Source organism: Artemia franciscana, chromosome 13 (genome assembly GCF_032884065.1).
Source record: "Artemia franciscana chromosome 13, ASM3288406v1, whole genome shotgun sequence".
NCBI classification, from domain to species: Eukaryota; Metazoa; Arthropoda; class Branchiopoda; order Anostraca; family Artemiidae; genus Artemia; species Artemia franciscana.
In genome coordinates, this window is record NC_088875.1 from 30,483,114 (window position 1) to 30,506,863 (window position 23,750).

Below are 23,750 nucleotides of genomic sequence, written 5' to 3' on the forward strand. Positions count from 1 at the left end.
CACTGTTACAAGATAGTCATTATTGTTGAGCGTGAATAGGTCGGATGCGACTTCTTGCCAAGGAAGACATGGTATTTCGTGACTGATCATAGGCTCCCTTTGGTTTGATGGCATGTTTCTAGCACATGTTTGGCAACTACGAGCATACTGCTCAATGTCTGCGTTCAGGCCAGGCCAATAAACCAGCATTTTGGCTCTTTGCTTGGTCTTTTCTACTCCAAGATGAGCAGCGTGGAGTTGTCTCAGGATGCCTGGCTGTAATATCTTGGGTATGACCAATCTCTCGCCTTTGAAGATGATTCCTCTGTTTGTTGACAGTTCACGCTGGATATTCCAGAACGGACGTGCCTCTGACTGGCATGTTTTTCTGCTTTTCGGCCAGCCTTCATGGATTGTTTTCGCCAGAATCCTGAGTTGGCTATCTTTGGAAGTTTCTTCCTGGATTCGTAGGATTTTCTCATCACTTACAGGAAGATGTTTAGAGATCTGATGAACATACACGTCTATTTCTGTTGCTAGTTTCTCATCGATATCCGGAAGGTGGAGACGAGAAAGAGCGTCGGCGATTGGTATTTCTGAACCTGGCCGGAATTGCAGATGAATATCGTATGGTTGGAGTTGTAGCATTAGTCTCTGTACCCTTGGAGGGGCCTTGTGGATAGGATTTCTGACTATTGTCTCAAGCGGGCGGTGATCAGTGATTACGTTGACGCGTCTCCCATGGAGGTAGTGGTGAAAGTGCTTGCATCCATAGACAATAGCGTACAGCTCCTTTTCAAGTTGGGAGTACTTTTGCTCGGTTTTGCTAAGTGCACGGGACGCATATGCTACTACCTCTCCATCACTACAGAGGTTCGCTCCCAAGCCATGGCTGGACGCGTCGACTTTCAGCTCCACATTCAAGCTCTTGTAGTTGAAGAAGGAGATGCCTGACACAATTGACTACTTGAGCTCTACCAACGTCTGGTCATTTTCGGGACTCCAAGAGAATGGCTCACATTTGAGTATGTCTCGAAGGCTTTTATTTCTAGTAGACAGGTCGGGAATGTATTTAGCGAGGTAGTTCAACATTCCAAGGAGGGAAAGCAGCTCTTCGCGACTCTGAGGTCTGGGCATCTCTTTGATGGCTCTCAGTTTTTCTGGGTCTGCTTTCATGCCATCGGCTCCAATTACGTGCCCAAAATAGCATACGCTGCTTGCACTGAAGCTGCATTTATCCTTGTTGAATTTAACACCTTTTTCTAGTACTCTTTCCATAACGGCTTGGAGTCTTTCATCATGCTCTTCTTGGTTTGCTCCATACACTAGAATATCATCAATAATGATGGCTACTCCTTCCAGCCCTTCAAATGCCTCTTCCATACGGCGCTGGAACTCATCTTGTGCTGAAAGTAAGCCAAAGGGCATTCTTAGGAATCGATAACGCCCGTATATAGTGCTGAATGTTGTCATCTCAGATGCAGTTGCAGAAAAGACTAATGACCAGTACCCTGACCGAGCATCCATTTTGCTGAACACTTTTGCGCCATGCAGCTTGGCTGTAACATCTTCTAAGGTAGGTATGGGATAGTAAGGGCACTTTATGCATTTGTTGAGGTCTACTGGGTCTATGCATAGCCTTACAGTTCCGTTCTTCTTTTCGATCATCACCATTGAATTTACCCATTCTGTGGGCTCCGTGACTTTTTCAATGATTCCGTCTCTTTCCATTCTGTTAAGTTCGTCCTGGAGTTTGTCTTTTAATGCCTCTGGTACCCTTCTGGCCGGATAGACAGTTGGTATGGACCCATCTTTTAGATGGATATTGCATTCCCCTTCAAGTCGGCCAATGCCTTCAAAGAGGCTTTTGTACTTCTCGTCTATGCTGGTTTGTTCCGTATTAACATTGAGTACCAGTTTGATGAGGTTCAAGTCTATGCTGGATCGATATCCCACTATTGGGGTTGATGCTGAGTCGACTACATAGAATCTGTGAGTACCCCTAGGGTACTGTTTGTGGCTACAGGTAAGGTCACAAGTGCCAATGACAGGGATCCTAGCACCACAGCAGCTGGTCAGTCGCTGATTAGTTGATTGCAGATTCGGTTTTGGGTCAAGCTTGTCAAAACTGTTTTTGGGAATGACATTTGATTGGGCTCCTGTGTCAATTTTGAAGTTCGCTGAAAGCTGGTTGTTTAAGGTCAGTAGGACAAGGGCTTCATCTTTGCCACTACCTTTGTCAACGGCATACAGGAAAATTGTTTCTTGATCATCGACTGCCTCTCTGAATGACTCAGTTTCTTCATCAATGGTGTTTACGTTTTTGTTGCTGCGACAGACCCTTGCGAAATGGTTTGGCTTCTTGCACTGTGTACATATTTTCCCCTTCGCTGGACATGCATGATTGGTCGAGTAAGATCCACCACAAAAATAGCATTCTCTACATCTTGTAGGTTCTACATCTTGACACTGCACTTTCAAGAGTTAATGAGTCACCTTCCGCTAACAGTTTCTCTCGAACAGCTTGGTTTCGAATTCCACAGACAATTCGGTCACGAATCATTTCATCTTGTTCTGTGTACAGACATGGTTTGGCCAATGTTTTTAATTCTGTGATGTACCTTTCAATACTTTCGTTTTCTAACTGGTCCCTCTTCTGGAAGATGTATCTTGCAAACACAGTGTTTTTCTTTGGGCTTGCATAGTCTTTAAAGTATTTGATAAGGGGTTCAATTTTGTTGGCTTCACTCTTTTCCATTTCGAAAGTATTGAAGATCTCTCGTCCCTTTTCTCCCATCCAGATAAGCAGGTAGGCACACTGAGATTTTTCTGTCTTTTCTGCCAGCGGTCCTATAAGCATCAACCGGGCATGCTGTTCAAATCGATTCCATTCATCTGCCAAGAAGGTGGCATTCCAGTTTATGGATGGCTGCTGGACTTCCATAGTGCTGTTAGATTTCAATGCCAAGATCCCACTTCTGACACCATGCAACGATTGTGATTAATGCATTTATTTAACCCAAGCTCCTATAAAGAAAAAGCAATATAAGCAAGCATAGAACACACAGCAAGAGTAAACACAAGCACTAGCAAAGCAAAGCAATCATAATCACTACATAGGGTTTCAGAGATTTATGGAAAAGAGCAAGCTGTAAACAAGAAATTGACTATACTTAGAGCTAATTTAATTCACTTCATATCTTTTCTCTTAAAATCTTCTTTTTAATAGAAATTCCTTTGTTTAGTCCTGATTAGAGTGCGTAATTTTAGCTGGCCTTTTCTTTCTATTGTCATTACTGGTTAGTAACTGGGCAATTATTACAACTTTACAACTGTATAAGCATGTAATTAACTAAAGCCTTTATCGCCTTTCTTTGTGCAAATAAACTAAAGCCAGGAAAGACAGTTTTCTTTGGATTTTCATATTTAAACATATTTTTTTCATGCTTGCATATAGAAAAAGGACACCTTCTCCAGAGCATTGTTGCCTAAAAATTCGCTTTTTTGCTTTGTACAAACTAATTTCAACAAATTACTGAACAAGTGATAATTATTCTGCAGTAGTGAACGCGTTTTCAGCATCAAAATGAATTTCATGGAAAAAATTAAAATATTGTAAAGCCATAGAAACTTCAAAACTGACCAAAATTATTGTTAGCCTAAACTAATACGAAAGCATTCCTGGCATGTCTATCTGTAAAAGGAAGAATTATAGCTTAATGAGCTATAAAGCACAATGAGCAAATAATTAATTGGAACGGTTCCAATAGGTGCTATTGAACGCAATTGAATGATTGTAATTTGTTATTGAACACTAAAAATCACAATAGCCAGTTGCAATAAGCTTGTTGAAAACGGGGTTTGCCTTTTGTGCGTTGTCTGGAACTTAATATTGATAATTTTTTAGTTTTCGGCAGTGGCAAAAGCAAAAAATTGATAATAGTGCTGAAAACAGAGAGAAAAATGCCGTAATGAGATTAATTATGCATGATTTTCCTCTTTTCACCGTCACAAAATATTTCTTGCTATATGTGCGGGCTGCTTGAAGTATTGTGTGTATACCCAAAGTATTGCGGGTTGCGATCACTTAGCTTAACCATAGCCCGAAAATAGGACGGTTGGTCAGAGCTAGCTGGATTTTACAACTATCTTGTTACAATAGTTGTATTGTTTAATCCTGAGTTAATTTAGGTATCTGGAGTGGTAAGAGTGACTATTAGCTTGTGAGAGCTATTTTGAAAATGAAAGTTTCTTCTTAGAGGTTTCTTCTAAAAATGTCGGTGATGATCCTTGAGAGTTGTAATTTGGCTTGTTTAGGCATTAAGAAAAATTGCTGATCATCGAAGTATTAACGTGCTACCCGCAAAACATTTTTAAATTTTATCGTGCGTTTTTGCAATCATTAAAAGTGTTTTTTTTTTTGTTATGTTTTTTTTTTTGTCTAAAAAGTAAGGTATGTTCAAAGACATAACCAAGGTGTTTTCTCCTGTTTGAATAGATTAGCAAAAAAGTTGATCTAAATAATTTTACTTTCAAAAATAAGATTTTGATTTTTACCAGTGAGTAATAAATGGTATTTGTGAAAACTGTTAATTTCAAACACAGTTATGTAATGAGAGTTGTTTTCATATGGGGTTTAACCCCAATGCGTGTATCTATTACTCTTTTTGAAAATGAGCTAAAAAGCAATTAAGATTCTTCTAGGGGATTGGACATTAGTTTATGTTGATCATTGGAAGGTTAATGATCTCGTCCAAAAATATCTTATTTTCTTTGTCATTGGGTTTCCTCATCCAGACCCTTGACTAAAAATTTTCCGCGAAAAACTTAAAACGTCAATTTACGCACCATCAGAATTTTGAAAAAAATTAGATACATATTTTAGTTTAGATATGGCAATTTGACTATGCGTCAAATTTTGCTACCCAACTGAAAACACCAGCATAATTGTGAGAGTGAACATTGATTAATTATTGGGTTAACAAAAACCTTAAAGCCTTGTTTTTTGGAATTTATTTAATGAACTTGAAAAAATCCTTTAACTTGGTTTTTTAAATTTCAGTTTTGAAGACTCCATTTAGGGACTTTTTCATCAACACTCCTGGTGGACTCAAAATTCGAACTATAGCATTTAATGAAAAGATTTCTGGTAGAACTCCCCTTGTTGTGCTTCATGGATTTGCTGCTGGCATTGGACTCTGGTGTTTAAATTTGGACGCTTTTGCATCTAAAACACCTGTTTATGCTTTGGACTGGATTGGTAAGATATAAATAAAGAATTTTTCTACCTTAATAATTAGTTGTTAAAAGATTCTCGTTGTAGATGAAACAGAACACTAAATTGTGATACTACTTCTTTTTCTTTATAATGCTTAAAGGAAAAGAAATATGTCATACTTAGGCGCTGTCACTTAAAAAGTATACATTCTACATGATCCTTTAGTTGGGTTAATTAGACAAAGCTTCCGCATGTTACTTAGGATTTACTTAGAACTTAGGATGTTTAATGAGAAATGGGAGTTAATTTCAAATGAGTTCATTTAAGCTGTATAGTGTTTTCCATTGTGTTTCAAAGAAGGTCGCTTATCTGCTAAGCCCCGTTCAAACTTGTGCTTAGCTAGACATCAATTTCCAGTCCTAATGACTTTGGACAAATCAGGGTTGCTTAAAAAATATGAGGGAAATTATGGTTCGTAGATTACGGTTGTGGACAGGCATTGCTGTCTTGTTCAGCATGTATCTCAATTGTACTAAATCAAGCTTACTTGTCCGAGGCGTTTCAGACGCATTACTAACTTCATAATGTACAAGGTTTACTACCATAAAATGGCACAGATAGTTGTCAGGAATAACTGTCTCCATTCTACCACGGCGTTTAAATCATGACGGGTGCTGTTATTTTTAGTTGACTGAAATGTTTCAGCTAACTTTTCATCTAACTTAGTTGTCAGCACCCTAATGGTGCTGGGGACACTCATTTATTTTTTATTATTAGAAAAAGCTATAGAGCCGGTTACTCCATGGTAGCCTAGTGGATTGATATCTTCCTGGATGCCGCAAAGCTGGGCAACAGGTTCGCCACCATTTCCCTTTGAAAAAGACCCGGCAACTGAAACGTCGACAAGTTTCGACGCCCTGCGTGCCGTCAATGGCTTTAGGGGGTGTTATTTTTTTTTTATAGAGCTGGTTACTTTTTATCTGTTTTAGACCTTGTTCGCTATTAATTTGATTGTCCAAACATCATTGATTTTTATAGTTCATAATATGGCTGAGGTTGGAGCCAGGAATAATAACTATCTTCTTTAAAGACACATTTATTGCCGGGAGTACTATTATGTTTCTACTTTAAGTTAGATGACCTGTATAAATTAATTTTTGAGTAGGATATCTCACTCAACTAGGGTCGAATTTGGCATGGAGATAGATGACTTCAGTGCATATCGATTCTACCCTTACATACACCATCCAGTTAGCTTCTCTAGGAGTTTTTGTTTCTGTTTAAGTAAGTGTTTCTACCTAACTCTTGTTAACTCATAAACCAAGTTTTTTTTTACTCAAGTGTTTGCTGTTGTGTCGCGGTTGTTATTCATCTTCCTGTATAAATCTCGCTATTAGGTCATTTGTTAGGAAGTATTACCTCATCGTTTGGTGTTATTTTGTCTCAGCCTAAAAAAGATTTTTGGAAAACCCTCAAATCATTATTGTCCGCGAGTTTTAAAGCATTGCTCAAAAATAAGAATATGAAACAAATACTTTATTTCATCTAACAACCTTCGTAACTTTTCTTTGTCAACTAGGGTCGACACTTCCCCCCCCCCTCCCTTTTATATTTGTCCTTATATGTCCTTATTTTTTCTTGTTTTATTAGTTGCCTACTCAATAGAAAATATCTTATTTTGTTTTTGGAAGGACTTTAAACATGGACCCTGTCCAAGATGTCAAGCTTGTATATTTTCTCCTGTTATTGTCCTAAATATTAATTTGCCAGTCTTTGGCGTTTTTCTAATTATCCCTCCTTTCTCCTCACTGGCGCTTAACTAAATGCCTGTTTAGGTTGTTAAGTTTCTCTTAAAAATAGAGTTCCCTCCCTTCAGTTTTAGGAATTTTTGCTGCAAGTAACTCCTAATGACAATCTTCTGTCTTGGTTTAAACAGATTAATAAATCAGCAAAACCTAAAGAATTTTTCATATATTGCATTCTTCTGTAAGATTAGGAATTTTTAATTGTAACGGTTTGAGGAGAAAAAACAAGTACAAGGAAGGAAATATGAGAGGAAGAGATACAAATTTGTATCCTCTCTCTGTTTTTATGAAGCATCACCATAAGGACTATTGTGCAATTCCTTTTCCTATATATCAGAAATATTTATACGTTTTGCGGCACGTTATATATCAGCCGTTAATTTTTTTATGTTAGGCTTTATATTGAGATAGTCTGTATGTGTTCACATTTTCTTGATTTTTGTCTCTCTAAACCCTGCCTGTAGACCATAAAAAAGTAATAAATTTTGACTCTGGACGCGATGATAGCTCTAATTATTTTAGGATTTGCTAGGAGTTCGCGTCCATTTTTCAGCAAAGATCCACTAGAAGCTGAGAACCAATTTATTGATTCTTTAGAGGAATGGCGAAAGATAATGGGCTTGGAAAAAGTCATTCTTCTTGGTCACAGTATGGGAGGATTTCTTGCTTCTTCCTATGCATTAAGATATCCTGATCCGTGAGTTTTTAAGTTTTTTTCTCTCTCAAGGACGAGCATCTTGGGCTCTTGCATAATAATCGCGACAGAGCAAAAGTTGCATTCTTCTGTCGCAGTTTACTTATGCTTGCATAAAAAAATGTCAGATGAACACGATTTTGTCCTCTTTTTTTTATTATGTCAGCTCATGTTCGATATCGTGTGCTTGTTTGCTTTTAACCCAAAGTATATTATCCCTCTGATTTCTTGTACAGTTGTAATTCATTTCTCGGTTATTTTTCGCTTTAATGTAGTCAGCTTGAATCAAACAGTTCGTGGTAACGAACTGTAGTAAGGAGCGATCCGGCTCAATAGTAACCAAAACTCTAAAAAATTGAATTTTGATATCAATTTGATATCTAATATCAAAAGAATCGCATTTTAATGCTGATTTTAAATATATAAGTTTCATCAAGTTTAGTCTTACCCATCAAAAGTTACGAGCCTGAGAAAATTTGTCTTATTTAGGAAAATAGGAGGAAACACCCCCTAAAGGTTGTAGGATCTTAACGAAAATGACACCATCAGATTTAGCGTATCAGAGAACCATACTGTAGAAGTTTCAAGCTCCTATCTACAAAAATGTGGAATTTTGTATTTTTTGCCAGAAGACAAATCACGGGTGCGTGTTTATTTGTTTGTTTGTTTGTTTTTTTTTTTGTTTTTTTTTTTCTTTTCCCCAGGGGTCATCGTATCGACCAAGTGGTCCTAGAATGTCGCAAGAGGGCTCATTCTAACGGAAATGAAAAGTTCTAGTGCCCTTTTTAAGTGACCAAAAAATTGGAGGGCATCTAGGCCCCCTCCCACGCTCATTTTTTTCCCAAAGTCAACGGATCAAAATTTTGAGATAGCCATTTTGTTCAGCATAGTCGTAAACCATAATAACTATGTCTTTGGGGATGACCTACTCCCCCACAGTCCCTGGGGGAGGGGCTGCAAGTTACAAACTTCGACCAGTGTTTACATATAATAATGGTTATTGGGAAGTGTACAGACGTTTTCAGGGGGATTTTTTTTGGTTTTGGGGGTAGGGTTGGGGGGAGGGGGCTATGTGGGAGGATCTTTCCTTGGAGAAATATGTCATGGGGGAAGAAAAATTCAATGAAAAGGGCGCAGGGCGCATGGCGAATCTGGTCACGTTAGAAAAAAACATCAAATTCAGAGCTTAATATACAATGCTGGGTGTTCGGAGCCTCTCTATTATGAGTATAATTTGAAAATAACACAACTATACGAGCGATAAAACATATATACCACAACCATAACTCAACTAACGAAAGAACTGCTAAGAGATAACACGACTATAAAGCGAAGACAGGTGAAAACTAACGGGAAAATAAACGAACTAAGAGGTGGAAGGGGCCCAGAGAAAAAATATAATCCTTTTCCAATTTTGAGCCTAACTTCCGCAAAGGAGTAATAATGTCAGAAGCCCCGAAATACCGAATTATTTTTTTTTTCCTATAAGACCGGGGTAAATGAAACAGAAACTTACAATAGCGGAAATATAATATACACAATTCAGCCAGATCTTGTCTTTTTTTCAGGATAGGTGAAATACCAGATAGGAAAAGTATTGAATGGTCGCAAAAACTAGTGTATAGCAATGCAAGCGCTTTTCGATAATAATGACCACGATTAGCTACTATTTTACCATAACCTGCTTTAAGTTTTCTTTAATATGCCGTACAATATTGATCCTAAAAGCTTGTAGATTCCAATAAATATGAATGCTTGACCGCCGCAAATCAGAGACACAATGGATGGAGAAGTTAGAACGCGGATTTCAAATGGGCATAGACTTTGCATTAAAGACTAGGTACTCACAATTATCAATATTCAATGACAGACCAACAGTTTTGAAATGTTTTGAAATAGATGATACGGAATTCGAGAGGCTAGATCTAGAACGACTTAAAAGAAGTATATCATCCGCATATGCAATACAAGAGACATTTACCAAATTACAAAAAAGAAAGGGCATTATTTTGTATAACACACTGCGGATACAAATACTGAAAGGATACGGTGAAAGAACACCACCTTGACGCACTTCCAAGCGGGTTTGAATATTTCCATAACAATTAGAGTGAAACTTAACCGAATATGGGAATCAAACAGTTCGTGGTAACGAACTGTAGTAAGGAGCGACCCGGTTCAATAGTAAACGAAACTCTAAAAAACGGATTAAAAACAGATTTCGATGCTAAAAGATATATCAAAAGAATCGGATTTTTATGCTGATTTTAAATATATACGTCTCATCAAATTTAGTCTTTGTCATCAAAAGTTACGAGCCTGAGAAAATTTCCTTATTTTGGAAAATAGGGGGTAACACCCCCTAAAAGTCATAGGATCTTAACGAAAATCGCACCATCGCATTCAGTGTATCAGAGAACCCTATAGAAAAAATTTCAAGGTCCAATCTATAAAAATGTGGAATTTCGTATTTTTTGCCAGAAGACAAATCACGGGTGCGTGTTTTTTTTTTTTTTTTTTCCAGGGGTCATCGTATCGACCAAGTGGTCCTAGAGTGTTGCGAGAGGGTTCATTCTAACGGAAATAAAAAGTTATAGTGCCCTTTTTAAGTGACAAAAAATTGGAGGGCACCTAGGCCCCCTCCCACGCTTTTTTTTCCAAAAGTCAACGGATCAAAATTTTGAGGTAGCCATTTTGTTCCGCATAGTCGAAAACCATAATAACTATGTCTTTGGGGGAGGGGCTGCAAGTTACAAACTTTGACCAATGTTTACATACAGCAATAGTTACTGGGAAGTGTACCGACGTTATCAAGGGGATTTTTTTTTGGTTTGGGTATGGGGTTCAGGGGAGGGGGCTATATGGGAGGATCTTTCCTTGGAGGAATATTTCATGGGGGAAGAGAAATTCAATGAAAAGGGCGCAGGACTTTCTAGCATTACTATAAAAAAAAACAATGAAAATATAAACATGAAAAAGTTTTTTCAATTGAAAGTAAGAAGAAGCATTAAAACTTAAAACTTAAAGCTACGGCCTTTCTGATTCAGGGGTCATTCTTAAAGAATTGGGACAAAACAAGATTTAGTGTGAAGAGCAAGGTATTAACGAGGGGACCAACCCTCTCATATATATAATCAAAAATATAAGAATATAAAAGTTTGTTACGTAAGTTAATTCTTAAGTTACGTATTTTGTTTACTAATAAAAACTTTCGTTAAAAATTAAAAGATCTAGTTGCCTTTTTAAGTAACCGAAAAATTGGAGGGCAACTAGGCCTCCTTCCCCACCCCTTATTTTTCAAAATCGTCTGATCAAAACTAAGAGAAAGCCATTTAGCCAAAAAAAGAATTAATATGCAAATTTCATTTTAATAATTTATGTACGGAGAGCCAAAATCAGACATGCATTAATTCAAAAACTTTCAGAAATTAAATAAAAAAAAAAGTTTTTTGAAATGAAAGTAAGGAGCGACATTAAAACTTAAAACGAACAGAAATTACTCCGTATATGAAAGGGGCTTTTCCTCCTCGACACCCCGCTCCTTGCGCTAAAGTTTGATTCTTTCTCGCAACTCTACTTTTTAAAACAATAAAAAACTTTAGCGTAAGGAGCGGGGTGTCGAGGAGGAAAAGCCCCTTTCATATACAGAGTAATTTCTGTTCGTTTTAAGTTTTAATGTCGCTCCTTACCTTCATTTCAAAAAACTTTTTTTCTATTTAATATTTAACAAGATCAGGTCACGTGATTCAAGCTGACTATGCGATGATTATTCAGGAACCAGATAAAAAATTATCTCAATTGATTGGCTGCTAATCATTCGAAAGGAATTGAACGATTAAATTACTTGAATTACTAGCGGCTTATATTGAGTTGCATTGGTAAAATTTGCCCTCTCAGATTAATATTTTAGAAAGTAGTAAATCATCAGTTCCCTTTAGTCTTCCTATGGAATTCGATTCCTTTGATTGAAAAGCCTTAGTGAAGACACTATCCTCGTATGGTATACCAGATGATGATTTTAAACTAATAATGTAGGTTGTGGATAGTATTGGAAGACAGATTAGTAGTTGGTCGGATTAGAATCTGAAGAAAATCAAGACTGTATCCTATCCCATTTATATATGTTATTTTGATGTTCTTTGTCCTAAGGGGACCGGCAAAGGCTATGGGAGAATAGAGTTTCAAATGGGAAGGTAAACTCTCTTAGACTTAGATTTAACTGTAACACTCTACCGCTACTCCGAGTGCTGTGAACGCTCCGACTATTTTGACTAACTAAATACACTGAATTCAGTATGGCTGCTAAGATTACTACGGCTAATACTAGTACTACAGCTGCTATGAAAACCTCGTATAAATAGATAAGTTGCACTTTTTGGCCAAGAATTTGTCACAAATTATTTAGGAAATTGTCTCAAATGATCGGATGTATATCATTTTCAAATGAATGACTGAACCTAATTAAATTAGTTATTGCCCTGGGGCCTATTATATAATATTTGAGTTGTAAGGAATATGTAACTTATGAATATAGCCATCTAACTTTTTAAGTCTGAAAGGATCTAACTTTTTAAGTCTGAAAGGTTGTGGTTTTTATATTTATCGTACTCTAGCTTTACAAAAAGTGTTCAAGCCATAAAAAACCAAATTATCTAGCGGTTCAAAAAGCCATGACTCCCAAAAACGAAATTACACATCAGATATTTCATCTTTAGGACTTCCAACGTGAGACTTTACCTTTTAATAGCAAGTACAATAAGTAGGGATGTATTACGTCATTAACTATGCTAGTTAATAAAAAGAGGATGTATCGACAAAATTATCACTCTTAGATTAATAATTGAAAAGTGTCTGAGTCATCAAACACCTTTAGTCCTCAGTTTTATAGATTATGAGCAAGGGTTCAATCTGTTTATAGAAGAGCTTTAGCTAAGGTCTTATCCTTGTATGGTATACCAGACAAATTTATTAAAATGACTAGTGCTTTGTACGAGTTTGCACTGCTGTGCTTAAGGTAGGAAATAAAGGCTAGTAGCTGGTTTATCAGGAATTAAGCAGGGTTGTTTTCTGTCCCCAGTAATATGGATTATTATGATGGACTTTGTCTCAAGGAACGTAGTAAAGGCAATGGGAAAACACTTAATCAAATGGAGAAATAAAACTCTCCTGAACTCGTATTATGCTGATGGATTAGGCATCCTAGATGAAAGCGTGAGTAAAATGAATGAACTTTTAGAGGTTTTGCGAGTTCAAGGTGCTAGAATAGGTTTGAAATTTAGTGTTAAGAAGATTAAGTCGAATAAGTGAAGATGAAAAGGTTGCGGTGGGTGACGAAAAGATCGATCGAGTGGACAGTTTCACTTACCTATCTGGTATGATTAGAAATGACGGTGGGTGCAGTGAAAATGTTAAAAGTGAAATAGCCAAGGCCCGTGGCGTATTTTCACAATTGAAAAAGTTTGGAAGAATAGGAAGATAAATCTGTGAACGAAGATTAGTATATTAGAACCTACAGTGGTGACACTGATCCAGCATGGTTTTGAGTTGATTGCTCCCAAAAACGAATGAAGATCTGCTAGAGAAATTACCTACGGATTGTTTCGGGTACCCGAACAATCCGACTGACTGACCGTATTTCAAACACTAGGCTGCATGAAAAGTTCGACTCAATCCTGTTTTCTTGGGCTATAATGAGAGAAAGGTTGAGTGGCTAGGGCAGGTTCTACGGATGAAGGATGACAGATTGCCAAAGATTATTCTTTTTGGTCTACCATCCTCAGCTAAACGAAAAGCAGGGCGTCCTCAGTTGGAGTGGCAGAACGTCATAAAGAATGATTTAAGGCAAATAGAAACTTCCTGGGAGGGTGTGAAGTGGGAGGCTTTGAATAGACTGGGATGAAGAAGGAGCTTGGGTAGCCATGTTGGCCTCTGGTGGCTTGGTGCCGCAGTGAGTTTTTAGTAGTAGTAGTAGTAGTGGTCGTAGTAGTACTAGTTAATAAATGAGTAAAAATTTAACGGACAATACAATATTTTCAACTAAAATTTGAAAGTAAAAAATAAGTATAAAACATTTTTATATTGCAAAATAAGACAAAATCAAATAAGAAACATGGCATTGCAGAAGTCGAAGGTCTTCTTCCTAATTGTTGATTAAATTAATCAACAATTTATTTAGTTTAAATTGTCTTTCTTAATTACATTGTCCTCCTTTGGTGGTTGGGAGAACCCAGCAAGGATTGGATATGTAGACTTGATAGCACCGTAAGAAGAGTTGGTTTGGATTTGAAAAATATTGATCTTCTGGGGTCAAAGGGATTAATGCTCAAATCTTGAATCGTATTTTAGTAATATCACTGCATAGATAGTGAAATAGAACCCCTTGCCAGAGAGACAAAAGGATCCTTTTGATTCTGAAAATGTTATAAATTGGTGCTTGGGTGCCTACTTAAACCAAAAGTAGGCTCAGTCGTAAGAGATAGAACCCCGTTAGCTATAAATACCTGCTTCGAGCGAGCTTAGTAGAATTTGGTTTTGCATCCTAATTCTCAAGAAGTATGCCTTTTATGTGTACCATGTTTTCATTTTACTTGTATTTACGCGTATTATTAGATGAATTTGTGAATGAAATTACCTTGTCTTGATCAAGTTTAAGGAAAATGGGTCTAGACTTCTTTTGGCCTTGAAGGCTGAGACGTTTATTTAAAGCTGTTTATTTTGTGCCTCGTAGACAGAAAATTTTTATTTGTGTGTTAGGTCGATGACATTGTTGAAATAGAAGTCATATTTATAGTTCTAAACATAGCTTGTCTGCTGAAATTCTAAGAATTAAAATGAAAGGCACTTAGGTTTTGTTGCGAGTTAGTAAGACTGAAAACTTTTTTCTTTGTTTCCAGCTTTTGTGGATCTAAAGTTTAAGGTGCGTGGTAGGCTGCTCTCATTACGCCAGAGAACTGTCATATGGACGACTCCAATTACACTCTCTCGGTCATCACTTTCTTCTATTTCTTGTTAGTGATTATTTAAACATCTTTTGTGTATCTTGAAATGGCATTTAAAGAAGAAGAACAGTAATTTTTTTTACTCCTTGTGAATCAAAATGAACCTACAAAAAAGGATGCAATTACAGAATTATGTTTACTTATGTTCGTACAAACCCGGTTAGGATATTTAATGCAATGTTGGTATGTATTTAACTGCCATGAAGAGGAATTGAGGCATTTTTATGATTTTCATATAGTAACAAATGGAAACAAGGAAAAACTGTAAAAGCCTGCTGTGTTTATGTAACTTTATATTACGTAGCAAAATCTTAATTCCTTTTTTGGGAATAATGATTTAATTTTCTGATGGATTTAAGACCGTTCCATACCATAAAAGTCATTTTCTGAGTCTCAGCGTTGGCTGACAGTCTCAAACAGAAAGCAATTTTCCTTGCACAACGAGAAACTTCCAAACCTTTTTATTTTTCAAATTGATAGGGAACCCTAAGTTTGTCACAATTTCGGAAAGTTTACGAAAGGCTAGTTTAAAACAAAGATAATGTGTGATCTTCTACTAATTATTAAGTAAAGTGCTGTCTATTCAATGTACATACAACATAAATAGTGTGGTTAGCACAAAAGGAAACTTCCAAAGCTCCAAATTGTTCAAAGGTACTTCTCTTGACCGGATTTTTAATGTTTTTCAAGAAGAATATTTTTAGGGACTCCCGTTTCCTGAACTTTGAAAAGAAAATTCTGCTTCGTTTAGTTGAAAAAAACCAAATTCACGCTTTCTAATGATTTTAGCTTCATTAAATCTGAATCTCTCTATCATCGGCACAAAACGGGAGAAGTTAAACGGTATTTCTAAGATTACTGAGAAAGTAAGTGTTGGCTTTTAATTTTCAGTCGTTTATTTGGATCTATTTTCAAAGCTATACAAGTTGCGGCAAGACTGCCCAATTGTTTCTGAATAGTTTGGCCACGCAAACTAAAAAAAATTTATAATGGATGGGATAGGGTAATCTTCTATGGTATCGAAGGGCCTTAGAATATAAAACCAAGCAAAATAACGTTTTCATAATTTGTTTTTCTCGAAATATTTGGAACAAAAATGAATAGTGCAATCACAGTCTCTAAATCTTGACATGGCTGATTAATTCATTCATACTAAAATTAAGCAAAAGTTTCTTGTTTTGATGGCATTTGCAGTGATATTTTCTACTTTTTTTCAGTGTCAAGCATCTCATTTTGGCCGACCCATGGGGTTTTCCTGTGAAGCCTACTCATAATGAATTTTTAAACAAGATGCCCTGGTGGGCTCGTGGTTTACGCTTCGTTCTATCTTCGTTTAGCCCCTTAGCACCAGTACGAGTTAGTGGGCCCTTAGGTAATATTTTACGTTCTATCAACTTGTTTAGATGTTGGCCATATCCTTATTTTTGAAACACCTTTAATTGTCTGCTTGACAGTCCAAATAAATACGGACTATCAAGTCTTGTTGCTGAGTGGTTACTTAACTGTCATGTGCTGCAGATCCATAAAATATAAAGTTTTTATGGTCAATTGATGCAATATTCAGTAAATAAGCCGGTGTTGTATTCTATACTTGACTCTCATCTACTCTCAAGGGAATCCTTGCAATTCTGTTAAGTGTCTCAACAAATACCTATTCTAGAACATGAAGGCTAGAAAGTTTTAGTGTTGAACTGTTTGTAGTTGACAATGATGATCAGTGGTGTATTTACTATTAACGCTTAGAGTGGGGCAGGGGGTGGCTAACTGAAAATTATCGAAATTAAAGGACCTTATGAGTAATATAGCTTGTTAAGTATTCTGTTACAAAAAAGTTACACTAATGAAAATAGAAGAGCTATAGAAAAGTCTCAACTACAAAGTGACATAAACATCGTAAATGCTTGTTGTATTCTTATGCCTCTCGATTCCTTCCCAAAGACGCTTAAAATATTTTCAATGTCCATCTGAGCATTGGAAGGGATATCTATGTGTGCGAGCCTATTCAGTTTGTCGTGTCCCATCCGATCTTGACGGCATGATTGCAGCCGCTTTAGCCTTCGTAATTAACGCTTTATGTATACTAAACTAAAGCAATGGAGATGATGGAGAATGGAACCAAGAGTGAATGCGGAATTGGAAAAAAAGCATCTTTCACACATATCGAGTATCTAAGGAAGGTGTTTCAGAGAACTAGTTTCAGTGAAACAGAACTACCTATTGGCTTGCAGCTTCGTTGTAATATCGACCAATACAGGATCATCAATAAAATGAAGATGGAGCTGAGTGATTGGATTAAAAATAAAAACAACTGACCTTCTGCTTAAATATTATTGGCTAAAAGGGTTTTGTAATGAAGCTCATGAGATGAAATGAGTTTTTGCTTCTATTCTTGCTTCAACAATGCAAACATTAGGAATCAATACAGCGTCTGTATTAAGTAAATGCACTCTTTTTCACTCACATAAAAAAAGTTGAGAAACTGTTAACAGTCAATTAGCCATTATGACAGTAGTCAACATATTCCATTTTCTTTTTGAATATCGACAAGTCGCACGAAATCAAATAGTACCGATAAAGGTTACTCTCCAACCTGACCAAACGCCGAATGAATGACAGCTCTCCGTTAAGGAAGTTACTTAGATCATAGGCATTGCAGTAAAGTATAGAATCTAAATGGATGTATAAAAGGACAGGCCAGGCTCGGAGTATGTAATTTGCCCTTCCTCCTTCTAAATTCACCACTGGTGGTGACATCAAGTAGTTAATTTTAATGCCGAATGGTGACAAAAAGTTTACCATGGTGATACTTACATTGTCATTTCTGCAGTTTATCATTAGATTGGCAGAAACAGTTATGCGTCGAAAAGTTGTATCTTAGCCAGAAGCTATGTAACAAACCTATGCTTTACTTTAAGCCATTGTATGAGTTAAAGACCGGGAAATTGCTAATGCCATGCGTATCTCAAACATCGGCGTAATTTCGTCAAAAATCCTGGGGGGAGGGCAAAGTTGGAGCCAATTTTCCCAAATCAAGTGAAAAGGATAGTGAAAAATGAACCATAACATCAAACCATAAAGGCAAAGATGTACTAAAGAAACTGAACCTTTTCCCTGAATGTTTGAATTATGTAGGTTCATCTTAGTTTCGAAAACATTTTTGAACAGAGTAAATTTCAATTGGAGGAGGGAACAAATTGGGGTCTGGAGGGGGTAGTTGCCCTCCTGCTCCATTGCAAATTACGCCCCTGATCTCAAAAGTAACATATAGATAAATAATTTTAGGAAAGTTAAAGAAAAAAAGCTTTGCACATTATGTGCCCAGTATTTGTCTACAATCGGAAATAGAACGCGTTCAGACAAGAATCTTTCAATCATCTATCAAGGATTTTCTGCCGAAATAAATTGTATTCTATATCTCATTTTATAAGTGTGTCTCATTTAAAAGATCTCATTTTATAAGTGTGTCTCATTTAAAAGATCTCATTTTATAAGTGTGTCTAATTTAAAAGATCTCATTTTATAAATGTGTCTCATTTGAAAGATCTCATTTTCTAAGTGTTTCCCATTTAAAAGATCTCATTTTATAAGTGTGTCTCATTTAAAACTACTTTCAAACTATGGCTTTTCAATTCTATTGAAAGGATTTGAAAAAAAAATTCACGAGCTCTAACCTTCGACTCATGACTACTGGATCGAATTACGACAACTAATGGCCTCACTACTGACTGAACACCTACTCGGATTTGCTACTGTTTACTAGAGAGAAAAGAACCGTCAAATGACTCATAGAAATTACCTTCCAAAGTAGTTGAAGCCAAGAGGAAAGGTTTTTGTATCAGTTTTTTAGCGCTTCAATGGACAATGTTTTACGAATATTCTGAGATAAGTAATACGAAAAAGACCTGGTGCAGAAAACAAAATTTCACTTTCTGAAAATAGCTATTCGTCAAATAGAGAAGTGGTTTTTGCATTTCATGCTTATTTTGGAGCCCTATATGTGTTTTTCCTTTTTTTTTTCTTATGTATACGAAAATTCCGTGGAATAGTGATGTATGTAGTTTTTTTCTTTATGGTGATATTGATGCTCGGGCTTAATAATCTTATACTCAACAAAGAGCACATGACTCCTAGGGCTAGGGATGCCCCCTCAATTAACTCAATAACACTGTTGTTTGAAAAAAAAAGAAGAACAAATTTAACAAACTTTAAAACCCTATCTTCTAATGTCAAGCCGTTTTCAGCCTCAAACCAGGACGATTGATGGTTGCTTAAGACTTGAGTTTGATAGTGGCTATTATATTTGGTCCATTTCTGACATTCTCTGTGATATGATTTTTAAAGTTCTTACGATTTTCCATGTTTTTTTATTACAATTTTTATGTGACATCTTCAAAGTTTTCCTCAATTTATATACGTTCAGTCTTTTTTGTTTCTTTTCTGTTTTTCGTGGTATTGAAGTTCTGTAAGGTTGCGCCCTCACCCTTAACATAGGTGCCGTTCGAAACAAAACAAATAGGTTCTCAGCTTATTAATAATCTATTTCTAAAATTTTGCTGCCTGGGAAGTCAATGTTAAAGTTCGTCGTCCAGAATTGATCGCCCTGAAAAAAAATTATCATGGTCTTTTTTCTGAGATTTTCTTTAAGATATGACATTTTCTTAGTTTTTCGGGAGAAAGTGTGGACCCTAACTCTTTGTTTCTATTGAAACGAGGAAAATAATTATGAAAGATCGTCATCACAACTGGTTGCTTTTTGGCTGAGGAACGCTTTGATAAAAAAAAGGGGATATTCCTGCTGTTCCAAAACAAAGTAATGGGAGTATTACATAGCATAGCTTTATAACATGGATATAGATCATCATAAGCTGATGCACTGCTGAGGGTAATGTAGGTGTCTGAAAGTTCACAAGAGTTTGTTATAGATTAAGAGTGAAGGTTTCAAATGTGCATAATAAGAAACTTTCTCTCCACGGTCTTCTTTTTTTACTTTCGTAATTTGTTTCATATTGTTTACTTTCGTAATTTGATGTCGATGGCATTCTCATAATTAAGGCTAACTGTAAATCCACATGCTATCTTAAAATAAAGTAAAATCGTGGTTTGACTGTTGTCGGATTGATCTAGAATCTTCAATTGTGTAACTGAATATTGTAGAGTCCCAGAAGCTTTTGGCCTAGGCCTAAAAAGCTCATTTATTTGTACCATAGGTAGACTCGTTTGACACTTGCGCACACTGTGATACTAATTTACACTTTATAAAGATAAAGCAATTAGCAGATTAATAAAAAAAACTGATTACTTGGAATCAGTGGCGTAATTTTGTCAAAATTACGGGGGTGGACAAAGTTAGAGCCGGTTTTCCCAAATCAAGTGAAAATGACAGTGAAAACTGACAAATGAGTCATATATTACCATAAATGCAAAGATATACTAAAGAAAACTGACCTGCTTCTCTGGATACGTGAATTATGCAGGCTTATCTTAATTTTGATAAGATTTTTTTGCAGAAATTAAATTTCAGCCGGAGGGGGGCTGGCTGAGGCCTGGAGCGGGGGGGCAAACTTGGGTTTCGAGGGGAAGTTGTCCCCCTGCCCCATAGCAAATAACACCCCTGCTTGGAATGTGCTAAGAGGTAGTTTAAGTTGTTTCGTTAGATACCTTTTTCTTAAGATGTTTTGTATTCAATACCTATTCTGTAAAAGTAAGGAGTTAGAATTATCCCATACCTATTATTAGCCTTAGGCTAATATTTAAGGCTAATATACATAATATCCTTAGATTATGTAGTTATAAAACTCAATAACAGTCTATTCCTACCAATTTTCGTAACCACTGTTTGCTGTTAAATTCTTTTTTTTAGATGTTTTGTTTAGATTTTATTATACATATTTAGATCTAAATCTAAACATTTTTATATGTAGGTGTTTTTCAAGTATATTTTTGGGTCATTCTGTCTGTTAATATCCTTGTACTTTCATTTTCATGTTTCTTTTCTAGATGGCTCACTAACTGTTTCCGAAATTAATGAATTGGAGGGGTTTGCGTGTAGAAAAAGGAGCCATGAACACGTCATAGGGAATTTGTGTGTATTGTTGGCAAAGTCTAATTTGTATGCAATTGTGCTTTGTTTTCAATGCATTTTATTTATTTTTTAGCTTCTCAGGTGAACTGCTTGGACTCGATTTTAATGAAAGTACTGTTAATATTGTTTTCAGTGCTTTGACAAGTGTCAGCTGGGTATATAAAAGAACAACTAAACGTAACTTTTAAGCTCCTCTAAGGCCAGTAAAAGAAATACGGTATTTAAATCTTTCATCCTGTTATGGTATTAGGTATTCTAGTTTTTAGAATAGAAAATAATTAAAAATGTAAAATATAGTACTTAAATATAATATAATATAGTAAAATATAAAATAATGTAAATATAGTTATATAATAATGTAAAATATAGTTGATCTTTGAATGAAAAAGAGTATTGGTATGTTTGCAAAGAAAGTCGTTTTTAGTTTTCTCCTTTTTTCCAGGTCCTTATTTAGTACGGAAAGCCAGACCAGATATAACTACGAAATTTATGCGACATTTTCCAGATGCAGAGCTTGCCATACCTGACTATATATATCATTGTAATGCTCAAGCTCCTACGTAAGTAGATTCTTTTCGTTTTCAATTTGTTGGTTTTGTTTCATCTAGGAGCAGTGGCTGGATCTGAGGAATAAACTTGCACGATTTAGACTACTTGCTGGAGTAGACTAATCCAGAGCTGCTCCTAGGGTGGGTAGTACCTGGGGCAAAATTAATTACAGGACCCCTCCCAACTCAAATATAAGAAAAAAGCCGAATAAAAGTGAAAAATTTGATCAAAATGGTCAAATTTCTAACTGCTTCAATTTACGCCATTTAGTCTACTTCTCTACGTTTACTCGGTGAACAACTGCAAAGGCTTTTTCAAGGTAAAAAAAAAAAGGTAAAGGATACGGCATTAGACTTTGCAGTCCGTACCGGCGGTGCTGGTCTCCGTTTCTTGGCCCTTCAGCCAGGAAGTGCAATGGGGGGTTGGGGGCCAGCCATCCAGTGCTTTCGCACACCCTTCCTGTTTACCTTCCCCAAATTTCTCCAGGTACCCATTTAGAGCTGAGTCGACTCTGGTTAAGCTTACAGACTCACGCCACTGACCCCCGTCCCAAACTGAAGAATTGGGTACACTGGGATTCGAACCCGCGTCCTCTCTGACAAGGGATCCCGAATCCAGCGCACCAACCCACTCGGCCAGGACAGCTTTTTTTCAAGGCATATTCAGTTATATATTTCTGTAATAAACTTCACAGCTTTGTAACGTTATATGCTATGTATTAAATAATTTTTTTTTTTTATTTAAAATATGTCAGTCAGAAAAACAATCAGTAATAATTGTTTGACGTAAGAGAAAAGTCGGAAAATGATGTAATATCTCTATAGTTTTACTGTTTTTCGCTTTTAATTCGTCGGTATCATTGTAGTGTTTTGGTTATACGAAGGAAAAAGGGACACAGTGCGTGAAATGAGATTATAGGCTCCGTAAAATTATGGAGAATCCTGAGCATAACCCGTCTGCTCTATCTCTTATGAATATGTATCTCTCCACGTGAAATTAATTGATAAAAACCGATTTGAGGGGTGCCCCAAGTTTTAACTCATTTATGAAAAAGAAAAAAAAATAGGTTCGCTCTTTTGTTTGGGTCGCAACAAATTATCGAAGGAGTCTAACGAATTTTTCGCCAAGCTGGAATCGCGATCTTGGTCTTTATTACTCAAAAGCACCTCTGTAATTTGGATTCCCCTAGAAGTACCTCTCCCTCCCTCTCCCTCAAAAAGAGGATACATTGCTTGCTAAAAAACTTGAATATTTTATAAAGGGTTCGAACAAGCTTGCATATATAGCGAGTCCTTTGAGCCCGTGTCTCCCCTAGAAATACCGGGATTCGATAATTTCGAACATTTCCATGTAATCATCTAATTTTGACATTTCTAAAATTTTCAATCATCCCTACCCTCAAAAATAAATTGCTTTCATGAAATAAGAAAGATTTAAAAAATTGAGTTTTGGGTTAGAAGGTAAAAAAAGTGACTTTGCTTAAAGAAAAAAAACGTGGTTTTGATCAGGTGATGAAAAACGGTGATTTTGCTTAAAGGAAGCCGCGTAAAATCGATTGGATTGATTTAATGTTTTGTATTTTGAAGACTTTTTCTTCTTGGCATACATCTATTAAAAACTTCTAGGATGCATACAAAACGAAATTTTATTAATAGTGTTTTTGGTAATTTTTTGTTTGCCAAATTTCGTATTTGGTTTTCACTTGGTAAACAAGTCAAGCTTTTTTTACCTTCCTGGAATCTTGGATGTTTATGACCATATTTAATGTGTAAGGACTAGTTTTCATTTCTTTATGGATCATATCTAGTTTTAAGCTTGACATCTCCTTTTTGTTGTAAATAGCGTTTTTTTTTTTGTAACTTTCGGAAATGGTCAACCTTCTTCGCCACAACTGTTCAAGTGTTGAGTACCTACGGCGTGACCCAGCTTACAGCGGAAATTTTCGTTACCAGTTTTTTTTCTTATGTGTAACCATTGATCACGCGCATAGCTATGTACCTTGGGGAGGGGGAGGAGAAAAATCTTTATTTAACAGATGGAATGGCTTGTATTTCAACTTGTGGGTGGATCTGGACTGATCAGTCGCCTTTGCTATCTTGCTGCTCTGTTATCCTGCTTATGCTTAAATAATAGTTTTCAGTTTTAGCTTGAATTCTGAGAATGATTTCAAAGCGACTATAAACAGAAACAGGGCATGATTTCCTCTCTGGAATTATTGTTGATGTTACTTTTTTTTATTCATAACGATGGTGCCAGGTAGATCCAAAACTTTTTACTCTGTTTCTTAAACAAGGTTTTGGATGTTTCCCCCCCCCCCCTCAACCACCCAGTTCTCATATTCTTAAGGTTGTTCATTCAATGACGTGAAATTTGTGTACATTGGGTAGGTTTCTTTAATTTTCAACCTGATTTATTGAGCTTTTTC

At 36.3% G+C, this 23,750-nt stretch overlaps 1 protein-coding gene across 1 annotated transcript in view; it reads left to right on the top strand.

The window, feature by feature from the left end:
• LOC136034789 ((Lyso)-N-acylphosphatidylethanolamine lipase-like) overlaps positions 1-23,750 on the top strand; it is a 38,578-nt gene that overhangs the window by 10,423 nt on the left and 4,405 nt on the right. The window contains exons 3-6 of the mRNA XM_065716201.1: positions 5,042-5,239; positions 7,525-7,699; positions 15,912-16,066; positions 21,219-21,336. Coding sequence (XP_065572273.1) covers positions 5,042-5,239; positions 7,525-7,699; positions 15,912-16,066; positions 21,219-21,336 — 646 coding nt within the window. The remainder of the gene's footprint in view (positions 1-5,041; positions 5,240-7,524; positions 7,700-15,911; positions 16,067-21,218; positions 21,337-23,750) is intronic.